The sequence below is a fragment of the Salvelinus namaycush genome, chromosome 28, assembly GCF_016432855.1.
Source record: "Salvelinus namaycush isolate Seneca chromosome 28, SaNama_1.0, whole genome shotgun sequence".
Taxonomy (NCBI): Eukaryota; Metazoa; Chordata; class Actinopteri; order Salmoniformes; family Salmonidae; genus Salvelinus; species Salvelinus namaycush.
In genome coordinates this window covers 35867293-35887944 of record NC_052334.1, presented here as the reverse complement: position 1 = coordinate 35887944, position 20652 = coordinate 35867293, and the positions used below count along the sequence as shown (strand labels likewise).

General features: G+C 42.7%; 3 protein-coding genes across 6 annotated transcripts in view; 2 read left to right on the top strand and 1 right to left on the bottom strand.

Moving 5' to 3' along the window:
- asap2a (ArfGAP with SH3 domain, ankyrin repeat and PH domain 2a) overlaps nucleotides 1-6270 on the top strand; it is a 94490-nt gene extending 88220 nt beyond the window's left edge. Inside the window, exon 28 of the mRNA XM_038967273.1 lies at nucleotides 2997-6270. Within this exon, the coding sequence (XP_038823201.1) occupies nucleotides 2997-3071 (75 nt within the window). The 3' untranslated portion in view covers nucleotides 3072-6270. The remainder of the gene's footprint in view (nucleotides 1-2996) is intronic.
- Nucleotides 6271-7034: 764 nt separating this feature from the next.
- itgb1bp1 (integrin beta 1 binding protein 1) lies at nucleotides 7035-13369 on the bottom strand. Of its 4 annotated transcripts, none has more exons than XM_038967269.1 (7): nucleotides 13249-13369; nucleotides 12544-12747; nucleotides 11586-11664; nucleotides 11115-11248; nucleotides 9301-9393; nucleotides 8974-9123; nucleotides 7035-7687 (listed from the first exon to the last, which is right to left on the bottom strand). In XM_038967269.1, the coding sequence occupies exons 2-7, from the start codon at nucleotides 12613-12615 to the stop codon at nucleotides 7616-7618; spliced, it is 600 nt and encodes a 199-aa protein (XP_038823197.1). In that variant the 5' UTR covers nucleotides 12616-12747; nucleotides 13249-13369; the 3' UTR covers nucleotides 7035-7615. The 4 variants fall into 4 exon arrangements, with proteins under 4 accessions (XP_038823197.1, XP_038823198.1, XP_038823199.1 ...); XM_038967270.1 differs by having other exon boundaries at nucleotides 12544-12672; XM_038967271.1 differs by lacking the exon at nucleotides 13249-13369 and adding an exon at nucleotides 12964-13095.
- A 4109-nt stretch (nucleotides 13370-17478) lies between these two features.
- iah1 (isoamyl acetate hydrolyzing esterase 1 (putative)) lies at nucleotides 17479-20594 on the top strand. The gene is made up of 6 exons (XM_038967054.1): nucleotides 17479-17626; nucleotides 17745-17797; nucleotides 19228-19379; nucleotides 19527-19688; nucleotides 19873-19994; nucleotides 20297-20594. The coding sequence occupies exons 1-6, from the start codon at nucleotides 17564-17566 to the stop codon at nucleotides 20462-20464; spliced, it is 720 nt and encodes a 239-aa protein (XP_038822982.1). The 5' UTR covers nucleotides 17479-17563; the 3' UTR covers nucleotides 20465-20594.
- The last annotated feature ends 58 nt before the right edge of the window (nucleotides 20595-20652 follow it).

Below are 20652 nucleotides of genomic sequence, written 5' to 3'. Positions count from 1 at the left end.
TGGGCTCTGTCTGGGCCACTCAAGGACATTCAGAGACTTATCCCGAAGCCACTCCTGCGTTATCTTGTGTGCTTAGGGTCGTTGTCCTGTTGGAAGGTAAACCTTCGCCCCCCAGTCTGCGCTCTGGAGCAGGTTTTCATCAAGGATCTCTCCAGTACTTTGCTCCATTCTGACTAGTCTCCCAGTCCCTGCCACTGAAAATCATCCCCAAAGCATAATGCTGCCACCACCATGCTTCACCATAGGGATGGTGCCAGGTTTCCTCTAGACATGACGCTTGGCACGCTTGGCAACTGTTACAGACCTATATCTATCCTACCCTGCCTTTCTAAAGTCTTCGAAAGCCAAGTTAACAAACAGATCACCTACCATTTCGAATCCCACCGTACCTTCTCCGCTATGCAATCTGGTTTCCGAACTGGTCATGGGTGCATGTCAGCCACGCTCAAGGTCCTAAACGATATCATAACCACCATTGATAAAAGACAATACTGTGCAGCCGTCTTCATCGACCTGGCCAAGGCTTTCGACTCTGTCAATCACCACATTCTTATCGGCAGACTCAACAGCCTTGGTTTCTCAAATGATTGCCTCGCCTGGTTCACCAACTACTTCTCAGACTGAGTTCAGTGTGTAAAAGGGGGGCCTGTTGTCCGCACCTCTGGCGGTCTCTATGGGGGTGCCACAGAGTTCAATTCTCGGGCCGACTCTTTTCTCTGTATACATCAATGATGTCACTCTTGCTGCTGGTGATTCTCTGATCCACCTCTACGCAGACGACACCATTCTGTATACTTCTGGCCCATCTTTGGACACTGTGTTAACAAACCTCCATACAAGTTTCAATGCCATACAACATTCCTTCTGTGGCCTCCAACTGCTCTTACATGCAAGTTAAACTAAATGCATGCTCTTCAACCGATCGCTGCCCGCACCCGCTCGTCTAGCATCACTACTCTGAACGGTTCGGACTTAGAATATGTGGAAAACTACAAATACCTAGGTGTCTGGTTAGACTGTAAACTCTCCTTCCAGACTCACATTAAGCATCTCCAATCCAAAATTAAATCTAGAATTGGCTTCCTATTTCGCAACAAAGCATCCTTCACTCATGCTGCCAAACATACCCTCGTAAAACTGTCTATCCTGCCGATCCTTGACTTCGGTGATGTAATTTACACAATAGCCTCCAACACTCTACTCAGTAAATTGGATGTAGTCTATCACAGTGCCATCCGTTTTGTCTCCAAAGCCCCATATACTACCCACCACTGCGACCTGTATGCTCTCGTTGGCTGGCCCTCGCTTTATTTTCGTCGCCAAACCCACTGGCTCCAGGTCATCTACAAGTCTCTGCTAGGTAAAGCCCCGCCTTATCTCAGCTCACTGGTCACCATAGCAGCACCCACCCGTAGCACGCCCTCCAGCAGGTATATTTCACTGCTCACCCCCAAAGCCAACTCCTCCTTTGGCCGCCTCTCCTTCCAGTTCTACATTTACATTTACATTTAAGTCATTTAGCAGACGCTCTTATCCAGAGCGACTTACAAATTGGAAAGTTCATACATATTCATCCTGGTCCCCCCGTGGGGAATGAACCCACAACCCTGGCGTTGCAAGCGCCATGCTCTACCAACTGAGCCACACGGGACCAGTTCTCTGCTGCCAATGACTGGAATGAATTGCAAAAATCACTGAAGCTGGAAACTTATATCTCCCTTACTAACTTTAAGCATCAGCTGTCAGAGCAGCTTACTGATCATTGCACCTGTACATAGCCCATCTGTAAATAGCCCACCCAACTACCTCATCCCCATGTTATTTATTGTTTTTGCTCCTTTGCACAGTATCTGGGGTACACGCACAGCAATGACAACAAGCTCAGTCCGATGATGCTGTGATACACCGCCCCAGACCATGACGGACCCTCCACCTCCAAAATCGATCCAGAGTACAGGCCTCGGTGTAACGCTCATTCCTTTGACAATAAACGTGAATCTGACCATCACCCCTGTTGAGACAAAACACGCGACTCGTCAGTGAAGAGCACTTTTTGCCAGTCCTGTCTGGTCTAGCGACGGTGGGTTTGTGCCCAGAGGTGACGTTGTTGCCGGTGATGTCTGGTGAGGACCTGCCTTACAACAGGCTTACAAACCCTCAGTCCAGCCTCTCTCAGTCGATTGCAGACAGTCTGAGCACTGATGGAGGCGTGATGTTCGGACGTGCAGGTGTTGTTACTGCGAGGACGATCAGCTGTCTGTCCTGTCTCCCTGTCTTGGGCGTCTCACAGTACGAACATTGCAATTTATTGCCCTGGCCACATCTGCAGTCCTCATGCCTCCTTGCAGCATGCATAATGCAGATTCACGCAGATGAGCAGGGACCCTGGGCATCTTTCTTTTGGTGTTTTTCAGAGTCAGGAGAACGGCCTCTTTAGTGTCCTAAGTTTTCATACTGTGACCTTAATTACCTACCATCTGTAAGCTGTTAGTGTCTTAACGACCGTTCCACAGGTGCATGTTCATTAATTGTTTATGGTTCATTGAACAAGCATGGGAGAGTGTTTAAACCCTTTACAATGAAGATCTGAAATTATTTGGATTTTTACGAATTATCTTTGAAAGACAAGGTCCTGAAAAAGGGACGAGTTTAGAAACATCTCAAGGATGATCAATGTTAACAGGATGCACCTGAGCTCAATTTCGAGTCTCATAGCAAAGGGTCTGAATACTTATGTAAATAACTATTTTTTTAAATAAATTTGCTAACATTTCTATAAAACTGTTTTCACTTTGTCATTATAGGGTATTGTGTGTCTTTAATTCGTTTTTATTTAATCAATTTTAGAATAAGGCTGTAATGTAACAAAATGTGGAAAAAGTCAAGGGTTCTGAATACTTCCCGAAGGCACTATATGCAAAAAGTGTGTGTGTGTTTTGTCCCAATTATCATTGTGTTATTCTGTTCTCATTCTGAATCATTCTGTTCTCTCCCAGCTGGGCCACATCGAAGGAGAACCTATGAGGAGGGGGGCTTTCCCCGTCACATTCGTACACTTCATCATGGACTGAAGGTCAAAGGTCACCAGAGGTCAACACAGGACCTGGAATGGAAACCATGGAAATGCCCTCCACCTCCCCACATTTTTGTGGAGAAATTATCTTTGTCATCATCAAAGCTTGTGCCTGCACCGACACTAAAGAAGAGTGAAGTGTCGCTGCCCAATGCTTTGGCTATACAGTCTGTGTTGCCATGACAACAGATACACCCTTTACTCCAGGAATGTCATGTGACTCTTTTAGGCCAAGCCTGCAAAGGCTCGTGGGGAAACTGTGTTTAGACTTCTGACACCATCTGACATAAAAAACGATGATTGTAGTAGATAACCTCTTGCAATAAAATGCACTTTCTGCTTATTTATCCTGGTCGCAACATTTAGAGGATTATTGACAAAATGAAGGTTCTGTTAATAAGTATTTCACTCTGTTGTCTTCGGTTTTGTGAATTGTACAGACAGTTCTTCAAGGACAGCTGACGGGGGCAGTAATGTGTATCTTTAGGATTTCTTTCACTTATTGTTAATGTGAATATAGTCGATATGCTTACATTCCATCTCCTTGCATGGTTAAAGGGTGAACAAATTTTTTAAACGCTTAACAGGCAAAGACATGTAAACTTTATAGGACTCACAATGTGGGAAGCAAACTCAGTGGTGTAGTGGTGCCTGGAGAAGTGTGTATACTATAATTTGGCAAAAATAAAATACCAAAGGCCTGCCTGGTGAAGGTGTGGAAAAACTCTGACAAAAAATGATAAATCACATGTTGGTCTTTAACAGTAAGGCCAACCCAAGCGGTACTGTGCAAGTGGGCTAATAGTAATTCAGTCAAACAAATTCTCTCCAGGTCACACTTTTTAATAGAACATCCAATTTAGTTGTTTTTCTAAGTCCACAACAATGCCACACCAGGAGACCACTTTTGAGGTGTGCTAAAAATCAAATGTCTTTTTTCTGTAGTAATTATCCTTTAATTCAACTGTGCAGCAATCTTTGGGTAGCAGTGTTTCTGTAATGCACATGAGATGGAGTTGTCAAAACAAATGGCCACCGGATTGATGCAAATAATCATGCTGCCAGGTAGGGTAGGCCCCTTTGTAGCTAGTTAACATTTAATTTTGAGTTTTTTTTGGGAAAGCCTTTCCATCTAGGCTACAAGAAGATTATTAGGCCTATGATTAGCTTTGCTATATTTTTCCTGTTCCTTAATTATTAAACGCCCAGGTTTCAAACGTCATGTTAAGGGGCATGTCTTACATTCTTAAAAGTAGCCTATAGTTAAAATCCCACCATATAAACATGGAGGTAATTATTTTAGAAAGACATCCTCATATTCACGCTCCTGTTCTATTGGTTTTTAAATCCGCTTTCTTTCATTGTTTATCACACAAAGGCATTATCGTAGTCATATTAGCAACCCGTAATAATTGTTGCGTCTTTAGAGCTTCCCTCTTTCAAAATGTCTCTGTCCATGAAACCGCTCGCATGTGCAGTGCACATTTTAGAATGAGTTTTCCTGCTAATTGCATTTTGGAACATTTGCGTGTGACCCTACCGCCATGTGCACATTACTGCGCTTAAAATGTGAAGAAATAATAGTTCAACGTTTTAAGCTAAACATTGATCTGATCCATCAGCCTTATTCATTGATACGGCGTATACCTCCACCACACTAGCCTACTTTGATATACATCGTGGGATTAAGAAATTGAGTATACCCTCCACTACACCACTAGTTAAACTTAATTCAAAATGGTGCTGACCCAGTAATATGCTAGGAGTCCTCCCCTATGGGTGATCCACTGTCCCCATTTCTAGACAGCCCTTAGTAACAACAGGGGGTTGCCGGGGGTATATTTAGGCCTGTATTTAACTGGGAGAACCCAGGCTCACTATCCTACTGTGTGCGCTGACCTGCATGCGTGCATGTGCATATCAGCTTGAAACAATAGAAGTTACTTACAGCACATCATCTCCATTTAGATGGCCTACAGTGTGGTACCAGATGTACTGCATTAGCCCATCTGACACTTTTACTCTGTTTATAAAATGCCTCATTGTTGCACTTCTTACCCTTTTGCTATAATATCAATAGCATCAGTGAAATGGATGTTGTGAACTATCTTAGCTGCATAGATCACACTTTAAATGTGAACCACCATCTTTCTGTGGCTCTGGTCAAAAGTAGTGCACTATATTTGGGACATAGACAGTGAGAGAGAGATCTGCAGAGGGGTTTATGCACCTCATGGGGCAAGGGTGATGGCTCCTGTCCTGTGGCTCTTTTATCTGTGTGGACAGCAGGCTATCAAATGGCACACACACAGAGGTACATGTGGACACACATGCACATAGTTGTCATTGTACTAAAAATAACTTGTCCTTTGAGGTGACATTGTAAGGGGGATGGCAATACCAAATGACACACTTGAAAGGACAATGCAACTACTTTTATGCACTCTTACACTTATACACACACACACACACACACACACACACACACACACACACACACACACACACACACACACACACACACACACACACACACACACACACACACACACACACACACACACACACACACCATAGTATTCAATCTGATTCATAGTGCTCAGCCTATAATTCTACCATAGTCCACAACTTGATTACTAGCTGGGACCAGCATTAGTTACAGACCACCCTTGTTTTATATATCCTAGGTCCCATACTGAAGAGTATGTTTTAAACTTTAATATTCTTACAAAGCATTTGACGTAATGTCTGATTTTGGTTGCAGAGCAACTCTTATCTATATACATGTTTGATGTTTAATCTTAAATGGGACATACACTACCCTCAATTGTGAATGAACTACGATAGACGACGACAAGAGGCGTTGCATGTAAAAATGTATCTATCACACTGTTCCTCCCCATATTAACTCACTGGAAATAGGATGGTTCATCTGTAAATGTACATAGATTCTGTTTGTTGATATTTAAATGTATGAAATAAGAGTTCACGACCTTGGCAGTAACTGTCTTTGAATGCACTGCGGTGACGTGCTGTTTTCTAGCTGGTGTTCAGTGTGTAGTCTAGCAGTGTACACACAAACCCAAGGCTGAGAAGCTATTCCATTCAAACTCATTGACTCTGGATCACAGCATTGACTCTAACCTATTGTGCAAAATAAATTGAGAAATTGAAACTGGAATAATAAAATTAAATAATTCCCAGTGTTTTCTTCTCTTGCATTTATCATAAGTGTATTGTTGCTTCTCAAAGTGGTTTAACAGTGTGTAAATGCTGTGTAGTACAGTGATTTAAGAGTGCTAGACTACTAGATTTGTAACTTCCTGGGCAGTACACTAAATATAATAGTAATGCAACAAGAGCTCCCTCTGGTGGAGAATGGTCAAACCCACTACAGCCCAATCCTATGTATGGGCTATGTCCATCGTTTCTAACTTGTGTTCTGGTGCCATACCACTACAACCAAGGTTTACATCCACACTGAACTCTATAGAGAGTACGGCCGGGATTCAATCCGATCACCGGTTATAGGCATTTCTGTTTTCGAAGGCTGTGTTCTCGCGTCATTCACTGTAAAAGCTGCATATTGCCTTTTAAAGACGCAACGCCTGTAACCGGCAATCAGATTGAATCGTGATCTAGGGAGAGTGAACTAGCTCTGTAATGTTGGTGCCGGTATGTGTATACAGTATCTCCTTTGATCTGACTAGAACACCGAATGACAGGGTCATTTGGTCCCTCAAGGTAATTTCTTCAGACACAGATACACAGCCAGGCTGGATGCTTCATCAACATGGAGGATGTAGGACTCCTATCCCACAGAGTTGGGGAGGAAGCAGGCATCCCATAAGTCATTCTGAGAATGACGGGAATACTGAACAGCCTAGCCACCGGAACTGACCTGCTTAAAGGACAAAACGGCAGGGGATCAAAGAAAAAAAAAGGCTGCTTGATTCATTCAAATTCCTTTCCTTTATTGTACCATTTTAACTGATCCAATCCCATCTGGACCAAGGGGAGTATAGGAGGAGTGGTATGGAGAGGCACAAACACACGTATTGATACCATCCCTTTGGTTTGTATAGGGGAGAGAAGGAGTAAGAGAGAGGGATAGAGGAGAAGGGGGGTCTACAGCATATTTGTAATGGTCTAGGTCTATTCCTCCATCCATGGTGGAAATATTGACTGCGACGTACCACGGTTACCACTTTCCCCCTTTTATAAAGGAAGTCAGTATTATTATTTGAAACCTAGATAGCAAACAGCCACTTCCTTCCCATGTACAGACATGAGGCCCCTGTACTTTCTAATGTATTTACATTAAATAAGATTAAGTTAGCTTAAAACAATAAAAATAGCCGTACTCATGATGGTCACCTGACAGGTGGATGGTGTGTGTGGTCTGTAGGTGGTGTGTGAGAGGTGTTGCAAAGCATGCTGGGTAAGTTGTGACCCTGCTGTAAACTATGGTTTCCAGGCTCCCGATTGGTCATGGTGCTGCGCCCACGTGAGGATAGTCCTGTCCCTCAGGGCGACTACCTTTCAGGACTTCTCTGATGTCAGCACACAGTCGAATGAGGCAGACAGCACCTTGCAGATGGCCTGGGCTTGTTCCTGCACAGAGATGGGGAGAGAAGAAAGGAAAACGACTTGTTATGAAACACACAGTGTGGGGAGGGCTGGTAAATAAAAGCTTATTCCAAATTAAATAAACACCACTACCTCTATGTTTTAAACCAGTGACAGTTGGTTCAAGTTTTTTCAAATCACATTCGATCTCTCTACTTTGCCTGTCTGTCTATCTTGTGCAATCATTAGCATGGGGGGTGGGGGTGCTGCAATTTTTTCCCACAAAATATAATTTTTGGTCCCGGGCTGAAGCCGTCTATAATGGTCTGCTAATATAGGACTAGAACTTTTGTGCTTTTTTTTACTAAATGTATTTGTATTTGAGGGTTTACCAGCATTTCTAACTTGAATCGGATAATTATCTGTACAAAACAGTTCACCTGATAATACTTGTGGAATATAAAATACTTGCTTGATATATGTTTTCCACTTTCTTGAAATACTTTGCAAGTGCAACTTATTTCTGTGTGAAAACTGAAATGGTCTTTTTACATTTGAGTAGATTCTCTTATCCAGAGGAACTTACAGTAGTGAGTGCACACATTTTCATACTTTTTCGTACTGGTCCCCCATGGGAATCGAACCCACAACCCTAGCGTTGCAAGCGCATTGCTCTACCAACTGAGCCACATCATCACAAACCACTTGATGTCTCAATGTACTCAATTACTGTATTGTACATTGTTTTTATTCATGGTGCTGGAAGGTCTACAGGTACAAACCTAGATGACCAGCCTATGTTCAATACAGTGATATACATTTACATTAAGTGGTTTGTAAGGATGGTAAATTAATACTGCATAAAAAGTGGTTGGTTTCCATGTTATTTAATCAAGAAAAATATTTAATTTGATGTGGATGTTTTGTGTCTCTGCCCATAACTTTGCACCTTTTGATGTAAATATTTGAGGACAGGATTTTGTTCTTTCTGGATTCCATTGTGAAAGAGACTTGTCTGTCTGAGCCATTGAGGCCTGCTTCCTCAGTCTGCTGCTATTCTTATGAATGGATGAGAGGTCAAGACAGGAAAGCTGTCGCACACACGATAAACAATTATCTTGCATTGCCTTGAGTTTGCCACAAACTGTGGTATGATAACAAGCTAGAGAGCACCAGTTTGTGTGGAACCCAGAATATTGCTGTGAGATTTATCAATATGAGACAATGCTAGTCAGTTGTGTAGTGGGGAGGGGGGGGGATAGGTGAGTAAACGCTGATCGCTGTTCGTGGTGAATGAAGTAACGCTCCCTATACTTTCAACACACACTCACCGCGCTGCTGCACTGGTACACCCAGATGCTGCAGTCCTGCTGCTTGGCATCGGTGGTCTTGAGAGCCAGCAGGTTCTTCCCAGCCCCCAGGCCGTCATCATAACAGAGCATCCTCATTATCAGATAGAGAGGGTGGCGGTGCAGAACGTCCTATACAGGAACCACAACAATAATACACATTACAAACATCATTATAACAGCAGAGAGACAGACAATCATGTAGAGCGGGAAACGGTGCAACAACTTGTTCCAACTAGAAAGGTCAAGGTTCAGTAGAAACTTTTGTGACACGAGAGCATTTATAAACATGGAAATTGAATCACTCACACATTGATCCATGGAGGCCACTTTGACTCCATACTTGGACACTCCCAGTACCATCTCCTCATCTCCAGGCACAAACGGCAGCTTTCCATCTTGCTATGGAAGGAACACGACAGATACTCTTTGTACATATAGAGTGACTTGTTAAAGAGGAAAAAGAGGCTGCCTCTGCCTCACATCACTCCAACATGAATCTACATCACCATAATCAATCACCATCAAATTGAGTGATTATACAGTAATGAATTGGTCTCCACTGCACTGCATAGAACCTGTATGTATAGTACTGCATTCTGATTAGAGGTCGACCGATTATGATTTTTCAACGCCGATACTGATACCAATTATTGGAGGACCAAAAAAGCCGATACCGATTAATCGGACGATTTATATATATATATATATATATATTTGTAATAATGACAATTACAACAATACTGGATGAACACTTATTTTAACTTAATATATTACATCAATAAAATCAATGTAGTCTCAAATAAATAATGAAACATTTCAATAATGCAAAAACAAAGTGTTGGAGAAGAAAGTAAAAGTGCAATATGTGCAGTGTAAAAAAGCTAATGTTTAAGTTCCTTGCTCAGAACATGGTGGTTCCTTTTCCTTTAAAGTCTTCAATATTCCCATTTTAAAAGTTTTAGGTTGTAGTTATTATAGGACTATTTCTGTCTATACCACTTGTATTTCATATACCTTTGACTATTGGATGTTCTAATAGGTACTTTAGTATTGCCAGCCTAATCTCGGAAGTTGATAGGCTTGAAGTCATAAACAGCGCAATGCTTGAAGCGCAGTGAAGAGCTGCTGGCAAATGCACGAAAGTGCTGTTTGAATGAATGCTTACAAGCCTGCTGCTGCCTACCACCGCTCAGTCAGACTGCTCTATCAAATCATATACTTAATTATAATATGACACAGAAATACGAGCCTTAAGTCATTAATATGGTCAAATCCGGAAACTATAATTTCGAAAACAAAACGTTTATTCTTTCAGTGAAATACGGAACCGTTCCGTATTTTATCTAACGGGTGGCATCCCTAAGTCTAAATATTGCTGTTACATTCCACAACCTTCAATGTTATGTCATAATTATGTACAATTCTGGCAAATTAATTACGATCTTTGTTAGGAAGAAATGGTCTTCACACAGTTCGCAACGATCCAGGCGGCCCAAACTGCTGCATATACCCTGACTCTGTTGCACAGAACGCAAGAGAAGTGACACAATTTCCCTAGTTAATTAAAAGAAGTTCATGTTAGCAGGCAATATTAACTAAATATGCAGGTTTAAAAATATATACTTGTGTATTGATTTTAAGAAAAGGCATTGATGTTTATGGTTAGGTACATTGGTGCAACGACAGTGCTTTTTTGGCGAATGCGCTTGTTAAAACACCCGTTTGGCAAAGTAGGCTGTGATTCAATGATAAATGAACAGGCACCACATCGATTATATGCAACGCAGGACAAGCTAGATAAACTAGTAATATCATCAACCATGTGTAGTTAACTAGTGATTATGTTAAGATTGATTGTTTTTTTATAAGATACGTTTAATGCTAGCTAGCACCTTACCTTGGCTCCTTGCTGCACTCGCATAACAGGTAGTCAGCCTGCCACGCAGTCTCCTCGTGGAATGCAATGTAATTGGCCATAATCGGTGTCCAAAAATGTTGATCACCGATTGTTATGAAAACTTGAAATCGGCCCTAATTTATCGGCCATTCCGATGACCTCTAATTCTGATGGGCCCATACTTTACATCCCAGATTTGAAGGTGTTTCCAGGTTTTTCTTACCTGGGCTGCATCTATGTAGTTGATGAGTTCCAGAGGCTCCTGCAGGGTCTTACTCATCTCAAACGGCAGCTTCTCTATGGCTCCGACATACTTCACCCTGAACTCAGCACACGTCTCTGACGCAGCACTGTTACCTAAAGTTCACAGTTCAATCATCAGTCGGCATTACCACTGGGTCATGAAGGTGTTCATTAGGCATCAAACAGAAGAAAATGAAGTGAAACAGGGAGGGACTACCAATAAGACACACATTTTAGTCATCCATCGCAAAACATCTTGAAATATTATGTTGCATGCCCTACAATGCACAAGAGCCAGATCTGAAAGGACTTGACATGTACAGGCAATATTGTTGGAACCTTTCCGGCCCCTTCATCTGACTGTTAGTGAATAGGAAGGAAAGGAGATGAGGAAACTAGCCGAGGTCATTTCAGAGAATTGAGATGTGGCCATGGTTGTAGGTTTTCTTACCTGAGCTCTTGGTCGAGTCTGTGTCGAGGCTAGCTACAGTACTGGACCTGGAGAGACCTCCCAAACTGGAGTCTACTGACTAAAGAGAGGAGAGAGAAAAGCACACCATCTCACCATATTGTCTTGAGAAATGTTACATGATCGGCTGAAACGTTGACCAAATCGCAGAGGTCATGGTTTCTGCTGCAATATTTGTGTACGAGAAAGAAAGAAACACATACTCCAACCACTAATGAATAGAGTTTAAGTGAAAAAATGGAAAATAACTCAAGCAGACGTCAATTCAGGAGTCCTTGACAGCATGCAAGACCTTCTTAATAAACTGAGTCATGTACCCATCAGCAATGTAATCAGAGAGGACAGCTGCGCAGTAAGTGAGTCGATGGTAATAAAGAGTCATATCTCCATCCGATCAATTCCGCCCCTTCGGCTCAACCATCTTAGCACTTGTTTGTTATTCACCACATGGGAAGGCATCTCGTATGAGACATGATTACTTTGTCCAGACAGAGCTCTCTTTTAACATAAATAAAAGCCACTGTCAGATGTGAGGGATCTTCTAATGAGGTTATAATCGGTCTAACCTGTCCGTCCGTCTGCCTGACTGTATGTCCGTCTGTCTGTCTGTCTGCCTCCAGTATTTTATGACTGCGGCTGCTTTTGTATTCTAAGACTGTACCCTGTTGCCTCCATGGTAAATTATTTACCAAGGACAACTAGCATCTCCAGCACCAAACCCCCCCCCCCCAGAGACTATGTAGACAGGTGTACGCAACACAAGGGAAGCGCAAAGGAAGCTCCCTATTGGAGGACTATGTGGAGCTTCCACCATACTGATTACATCTATCCTCATCAGATCAACTAGAGGGCATCAAGGGACAAGGGAAGATCCACATTTTCTGGGTTTGGAATGTAGACCACGACAGTGTAGTCTGTAATGTAATGTATAACGGCCCACCTTGCTCTTGGTACTGATCTCACTGCTTTGGGAGCTGCTGCTGCTGTGACGCTTTTTGACCTTCCGGAACATTCTTCACCATGACGCCAACACTCCACCAGCCCCCAGCTCCCTTGCAGACACCACTATCTGGTGAAGACAAGGAGATTTTGTTGTGATGGTCCCAGCACTACACAGGGCAATCCATGTGAATTGGCTTGTGGTCTACAGAGAATAGAGAATGACATGAACCCTTCCACCAGTTGTGAAGGTGAGACATGTATTACAAAGAAAAGTAATATTTACCCCCGAAACAAAAATCATTTTGAAATATCGTTTTGAAATGAAATTCCATACATAAATATTGTGTGACATTAAGAGACTAACAGCTGCCACACAGTGAATGCATAATATTCAAGTCATGCATACTACCACTCCCACCGTCACAATTCAAGAGCTTTCTTCAACTTATTAAGAATCAACAGGCTGACACACGCGCGTCCCTGCAAATGGTGTCTGGAGTCGGCTGGCACTCAATGAAAGTCCATTGTCCCGAACTTTGTCAATGAATGCCCCGTGTAACGGAAACCCGTTGCTATGATAAACAATTTACCCCACCCACACCCTTATCGACGTATCCGCTCACGCTCAAAAAGGTTGAAATTATCGTGTATTTTTACAGAAAATGGCAAACGGGAGCACTACGCACAAACACACAGGGCATACCTCAGTTTGAAACTTGTTCTAAGCCAGTTTAGGGCTGTTTTGGGGTGTTGTTCATCAAAGGAGCAGGGCTGTGGCTCTTTCTGTGTAGGCGAGAGTGCGACTCGCATAGACACTTCACTTCCTCTGCAGTTCCACCCAACACCACATTAAAGGGGACGCAACTCAGTTATATTTGTATCAATATTGTCAACTTTGTTACTTTGTAACAAATAACGCGACCGCTCACCTACGTTGCAACATTGTAACAAAGTATGAACATTAATTGATACTTTTGTTTCAGCTGCCACAAACACGAGTCTACGGTGTGATGTTGCTTTTTAAACCGTGATTGAATTGAGCGCCAAATCTAAAAGTTCTAAACCAATGTATATTCAGTATCTATCAATCAAAATATGAAAAAGTTTTCTAAGATGAGCAAATCATGTAATTATGTCGGAACTAAAAAGATGGCTTGAGTGTTCTTCGGTCTTATTTTGACGACATGTGTGCGCCAGACGGAAGTTCATACAAACATACGTCTGGAGGGAAAACTCAATGGAGAACATCATCATTATTCAAGTCCTGTACTACTGCTATGAACGTAACACTAGAATACGTTACTTATGTAGCATGGCTGTAAAACGTAAAGCAGATATATCGGAAACCCACGGAGAAGAGCTACCAGTGTTGTGCCGAAAATCACCCCCCTGCCAGAACCCCCCCTTCTAATTTCCTTAATTTTGTGGCTAGAGTCAAACAACTATGGCTGAATTATTATCCTTACACTTTTAAAAATCGTAGTCGAATAAGACATGGGAGAGATTACAAATTTTGGCAAAGAGATTTATTTATAGACTAATACAAATCAGTAGCCGATTTAGGTACGGGCGACATCTTGCTGGAGTCGGAACTATCCGCCCCGGGTGCGGGCGGGCGCTGAATGGGGGGTTCGCCCAGCTACCACGCCGGACACGTCCCTGGTGCAGTCATGATCGAGATTGCTGGAGCTAAGGTAGGGAGTGGATTGAAGTATTGTGATGATTGAACTTCTTCATTTGTGTTTAGGTTTCCTCTGAAGTGAACAACTGTACACAATATACTGTATGATGTGATATTGTTATTGTGTTACAGATATTCTATTCTAATGCCTGTCTCTGGTAATCATAATGACAGTCCTCTGTGTTGGGGATGAATTATTCAACTACAACTCTCTCTCTCCCTAGCTGTATTCTCTCGCCAGGAGGACAGACATCTAATGGCTTCCGAAGTCCCCAGTGTCAAACCTGACGTCCTCATCATATTATGTAACCAATAGTCAGTAAGCACGTGATATTATGTCCTTTACACATTGGCAGATGGGTTCAAACATTTATCTCTCTCTCGTCCACATACGGCACTCACGTCCAAGAAAAAAATGGAGGTGTGTGAGGCTCGCTTCTGTAACACGGTCCATGACATAGTGAGCAGGGAAGCCCGCTGTCTCATATGGTCGTTATGTCCATATTCCATATATGGATCAATATGTCTGGGAGATTAGCTTGGGAGACACCAATTAAAATCGCTCTCAATGATGAAGCTAGGTCCCAGACTCGAGCATTCCCTGTCTGACTTTTCGTCCCCACTCGGTCTCTCCGGAGTATGAACCACCTTGACAACATAGGCCCCGGTGTGGTGATGGTGTCTCCAGGTATGATGCAGAGCGGCCTGTCCAGGGAGCTGTTTTGAGAGGTGGTGCACCGGCAAGAGGAACAGAGTCCTCATCGCAGGCTACCGTGTGGAGGGGACCTTGGCCATGACTTAGCATGAATGGCTAAGTCATACAGTCTTTTCGCCTGGGTGCCAGCATGTTTCTGCTTTAGCCTAGCTGGCATTGTCTAGCCGAACAAGGTAATAATGCACTGTAGCGTCGTTAACAGGCTATTGTTCTCACGTTGTTCCCGCAATGGAGCCTGGTTCTTCTGACTGTATCCATAGGTAGCCTAGTGGTTAGAGCATTGGACTTGTAACCGAAAGGTTGCAAGATCGAATCCCCGGGCTGACAAGGTACAAATCTGTCGTTCTGCCGGTGAACAAGGCAGTTAACCCACTGTTCCTAGGCCGTCATTGAAAATAAGAATTTGTTCTTAACTGACTTGCCTATTTAAATAAAGGTAAAATAAAATATTCCCTAGACTACACAGATCTGGCCATGAGCACAGTGAAACAGACCCAGGTCATCCCATTCACTAGACCCTACTCTGTGCTAGTGGGTCAGCTGAGAAACCTCATTGGGGATGTTGAGGATTTGGAAGCTACAGAAAAGACCTTCAAGAACATCACACTGGTGCATGAGGCAGGCATGGGTGACGCTGGAGGCGAGCATGGGTCTGGGTCTTGTTCCTTCAGCACCAAACGGAAGAGAATGGACTGAAACAGGGAGGGGCTACCTAGTCTTGACTGACGTTTCCTGTCATGTGCCCTAATGAACATGACACAATGATGTTCACATCAGGCAATGCTTCAAGGTGTCTGAGATTGTTGAGAAACTGGAATGTTTGCATCCATGTTTCTCTGTAGTCCACTAGTTTATTGCCAACCCGTTGAATGACATGCACACTGATGCAGTCACTACTGTTGTGTTGGAAGTCCAGTCCGACCCTAAAGGTATGGCCATTGACTTTGACCTTTACCAGTATTCACTTGCCTTTCTTAATTGTCCCTGAGGGGAATTAAATACAGTTTTATTGTATTGAAACTATCACACAAACATGTACGCACAGCTATTTTAAAGAAGGTCTCTGCCATGCTTCGTGTCTTCTTTTCATTGAAAGGCCTTGTAATGTATTGTTACGTGACTAAAAATTATTTTTAAGAGTCACGGAGACTCAAAAATATACAATGGTGGACATGGAGTTTTACCAGAACAGACTGAAGGTCATGCTACAAGACATGTTTGGGGAGGACTATGTGGATTTCAAAGATGGTAAAAACCTAACGGTGACAGTGGAAGGTAAGACTGCCTTCCACAGGACAGTGTCGTATGAAGACAAAAGTACAGAGGACGACTCTCTGAAGGAGATGATGGACCTGGCAGTGCAGCGTCTCTACGACGCCCTCAACCCTGTCATATGAGCGGTACAACCAGAGACATACATAATTGGGTCAAACAACCCCTGAAAGGTCAGGGGTCATCCTGCAGCTCCCTGAAGCAGTTGTCTGTTCCTCCCCAGACCTCCAACCCCCCCGTGCCTGATAGTTGTTTAATCTTACCGCCCGAAATCTACATTAATCATTAGGGGGGAAATGAAGAACGGAAGTCCAGGGGAAACGTCATCCTACTCCCCCCATACTCTCACTGATACTTCTAGAATGGATAGACTACTTGAGGGACAGCAGTGGCTGTCTGGATCTGGTTACACTATTAAAGATGTGTGACCACTGTAAAGTTCACTGCATTCTGTAACTAAGCACTGAGATGCATGGCTCAAATGCACTGATCTGTTTGGACAATTTGTAGAAAAAAAATCTGTTGATATATATTGGGTATAGAAACAGCCAAATAGTGTTTGATCACCAGTATTATCAGTGATAGTGAACTGAAAGCAAGCAGGTGTGGTTGCTGAGTTAATTAATCAATTAACACCCCATCGTGCTTAGGGTCATGTATAAAAATGCGGGGCAGGCCATTATTTTGGCTACCATGGCTATGCCCCCATAGGATGACAAGGCCCCCATCCACAAGGCACGAGTGGTTTGATGAGCATGAAAACTATACAAACCATATGCCATGGCTGTCTCGGTCATCTGATCTCAACCCAATTGACCACTTATGGGAGATTCTGGAGTGGTGCCTGAGACAGTGTTTTCCACCGCCATAAACAAAACAACAAATGAAGGAATTTCCTGTGGAATAACGGTGTTACATCCCTCCAATAGAGTTCGAGACACTTGTAGAATCTATGCCAAGGTGCATTGAAGTTGGCCTGGCTCGTGGTGACCCAACGCGCTACTAAGACGCTTTAGGTTGGTGTTTCCTGTATATCATGGTTCTGTATCTATGTTTGGAATGTTGTTTGAAAACTTGTTGTGAACTTGTTTTATGTCATTATGAAAGGTTATTTATTTATTTTTACAGTAAAGAAATGTATGTCATTCATCAAAATAGTGAAATAAACAACAAAAAGGCGACAACTTGTCAAATTATTGCACTCTGCCATTATTATTTTCACCTTCCACCTCCACACGGTAGATGGCGCAATTTATCATGCGAACTTCTATCATTCAGTCAGCACTGCTTTCATTTCTAAATCTGAAAGTATAAAGTTAGCTCTCGGCTCAACATTTGTACTAGCTAGCAATGTCCGAAATCAAGAGCATAATTTGGCCTAAAGTCATTTTATTTGGCGACTCAATCACACAGGTAAATGTTCTCATTCAGAAACGATTTGTTTGCAGGGTTTCGTCCATTTACAAATTGGGTTAGCTTGCTAGCTAGCAACTTGACAGTTTACTACTCACTTTTTGTTGATTTGTTTCAGTTTTCATTCCAACCTAATGGATGGGGTTCCGAAATTGCAAATCAACTAGCCAGGTGAGTCATTTTACGTTTGCTCACATGGAATACTTTTAAATAGTTGCACGCACCATTCCTACATGCTTTTCATAGGGATGGCACATCACAGATTGTTCAGAAATTGTTTCTGTAGTTAGAAACATAAGATTAGCATTCCTGCAACACTATTTTGTTGACATTTAATTTGATCTATGAGAAATTAAGCTAATTGATTGCACCCAAATGTTCCCTTTTAATTGACAGGATTCACATGATATTCAATTACTGTGGTACATAACATGTGTACCAAACTTCTTCCTCCCGTTGAGAACACAAGGAACCATTCAAATTGTAAAAAGCTACTCACGGACCCCCCCCACATCAATCACACCCCAACAACCAGTATACAGTATCAGTTCTCTATGTCTGAACTACCTACAGATTTATAACGGGGAAATGTGATTCTCCATTAACCGTTACAGGATAGGTACTGTTTGGTGAAGCACAGATAATTTACCACTAACCTTAACTTGGCAATGTTATCATCGATCTCGATTCCGCCAAACATGTATCTTCTAAAATGTGGTTCGTGGCAGGTGGTTCGTTTGAATTTGTAAAATGCTCAGTTACTTAAATAAATGTTTTGCTCCATGAAGTAATCCTAAATTGTGTACACTGCCATCTTGTCTATTTCAAATGTTCTTTCGTTGATCGAGATGGATTACTTCATGGAGCAAAGCATTGATGTATTTTAATAATGGTCACAGACTGCTGATGTGTTGTGCACTGAAGTCCACAAGTGAATGGGAAAGGTGAGAGGAGGAGAGCATGTAGATAGATGCAAGAAGGAATTATATATATATATATATATATACAACGAGCTGTTTGTATGTGGCTGCTATGAAAGTGAACTGTGTTTGCGTGTGATCAGGGGTGTATTCATTGCGCCGATTCTGTTGCACTAAACAGGGATAACCATACCCACATTTGTCTTATAGAAACTCTCATTTACAATTGTTGGAATAATAATTACACCCGAGATCAGCTAGATGCAGGCAAGAGTGGGGCTGTATTGAACGTGTCACTGTCTGTCACCTTGATTACTCAAAATTCTCTCGACCTGAAGAGAAGAATCTCTCGATTCTCTCGACCCCAACCTCATGATGGGTATAGGGAAAATGTTAGTATCATGTAGTGGCCTTAACCTATTGATGTTACATTGAACTGGGTGAATGGAATATGAATGAGTCATCCAATATGCTGTAATAGAAATAAGGCCGTGCTCATAAAACAAATAATCATCCTCCCTCATCTTTAAACGGCACCAACCACCACTGATATAAACCCTGTATCAGTGGTTAGGGGCAACTTCCTGCTCTGAGAATAGGGTAGGATATACTGTAGTAATGCCTTTTGATGTGTGCTAAATTGGGCCAAATTGATCAAACAATGTCACTTTTTTCCACTAGAAAATGTGACGTTGTGAACAGAGGGTTGTCAGGCTACAACTCCAGGTGGGCAAAGATTGTCTTGCCTTGCCTCATCTCCAAGGAAAGTGCTTCAAGCAACCACATAGCTGCTGTCACGGTCTTCTTTGGTGCCAACGACTGTGCTCTAGAAGGTAGGGAAAGTGCAACCTGTTACTCTCTAGCCAAGTGCTGGGCGGGCACAAAATCCTGCACACCCTTTGTGTTCCTTAGAACCATGATTGACGAACACTGCTGTTGCCAACATTAGGAGATATGATATTGTCTCATTCTTTCTTTAGATAAGAACCCACAGCAGCACATCCCATTGCAGGAGTACTCCGAGAACCTGAAGGACATTGTCAAACACATAGTGTCTGTGGGTGTGTCTGCAGACAAGGTCATCTTCATCACTCCTCCACCTCTGCATGAGCCAGCCTGGGAGAAGGAGTGTGTCCTGAAAGGTTAAAGAACACACACCCACCAGATACACTGAAGACAAGTCCTAATTCTTGCTCCTGAGCAATCACATAACATTGGCCTGATGGCCTCAAACAGATTATTTCATTTTGAGGACTTGAATGCTGTAGTGTTTGTGGTGCTGTAGTTCTATTTGGCTTCTATATGTCTGTTCTCTCCCGTTTTCAGGTAGTGCTCTGAACCGTCTCAACTCTGTGGCTGGCCAGTATGCCCAGGCCTGTGTGCAGGCTGCAGGTCAGTGTGGGGCAGACGTGCTGGACCTCTGGACTCTCATGCAGAAAGATGGACAGGTGAGACAACCAATGGAATACTTGTCATTTTGATGTTGCTCAGCTTTTTGGACAATGCACCATTTCAAGGTAATTTTCGATCGAGCCCAACATAAGCAAGCGTATATGATGAACCTCGGCGGGAACATTGCCTTTGAAAAGTACATTGCTGACAAGGCACTATCGGATTAAACCCCAGCCTTAACTCTAGTCATGTAACACTAATATAGTGATTTTTGGTAGTAGCTATGTAACTTTATCAGCAAACAAATAGTGCAGTATCAATATGTCAGTAATTGAAAACAATTTTCTCTTTCCCGCAGGACTTCACAAGCTACCTCTCAGACGGGCTCCATCTCTCTGAGAAGGGGAACCAGTTTGTGTCACAGCATCTGTGGATGCTGTTGAAGAGCAGGGTGGAGGAGTTGCCCTTCATCCTGCCTTACTGGGGCGACGTAGACCCTAAACAGCCAGAGAGCGGTCTACTGTGACTGACGGCCCTCAGGTCCACCCTTCCACACAGTTATGTCCACTGATCGGCTACGGTAATGGGATGACACTGAAAGGGGTTGGAATCAGTCCTCGTTCCATAAGACTGAAATAAATGAAACCATGATATGACATGTTTTAAATGTTCTTTTTAAATTTCTTGAGGTCGGTGTTGCAACACATTCTTTAT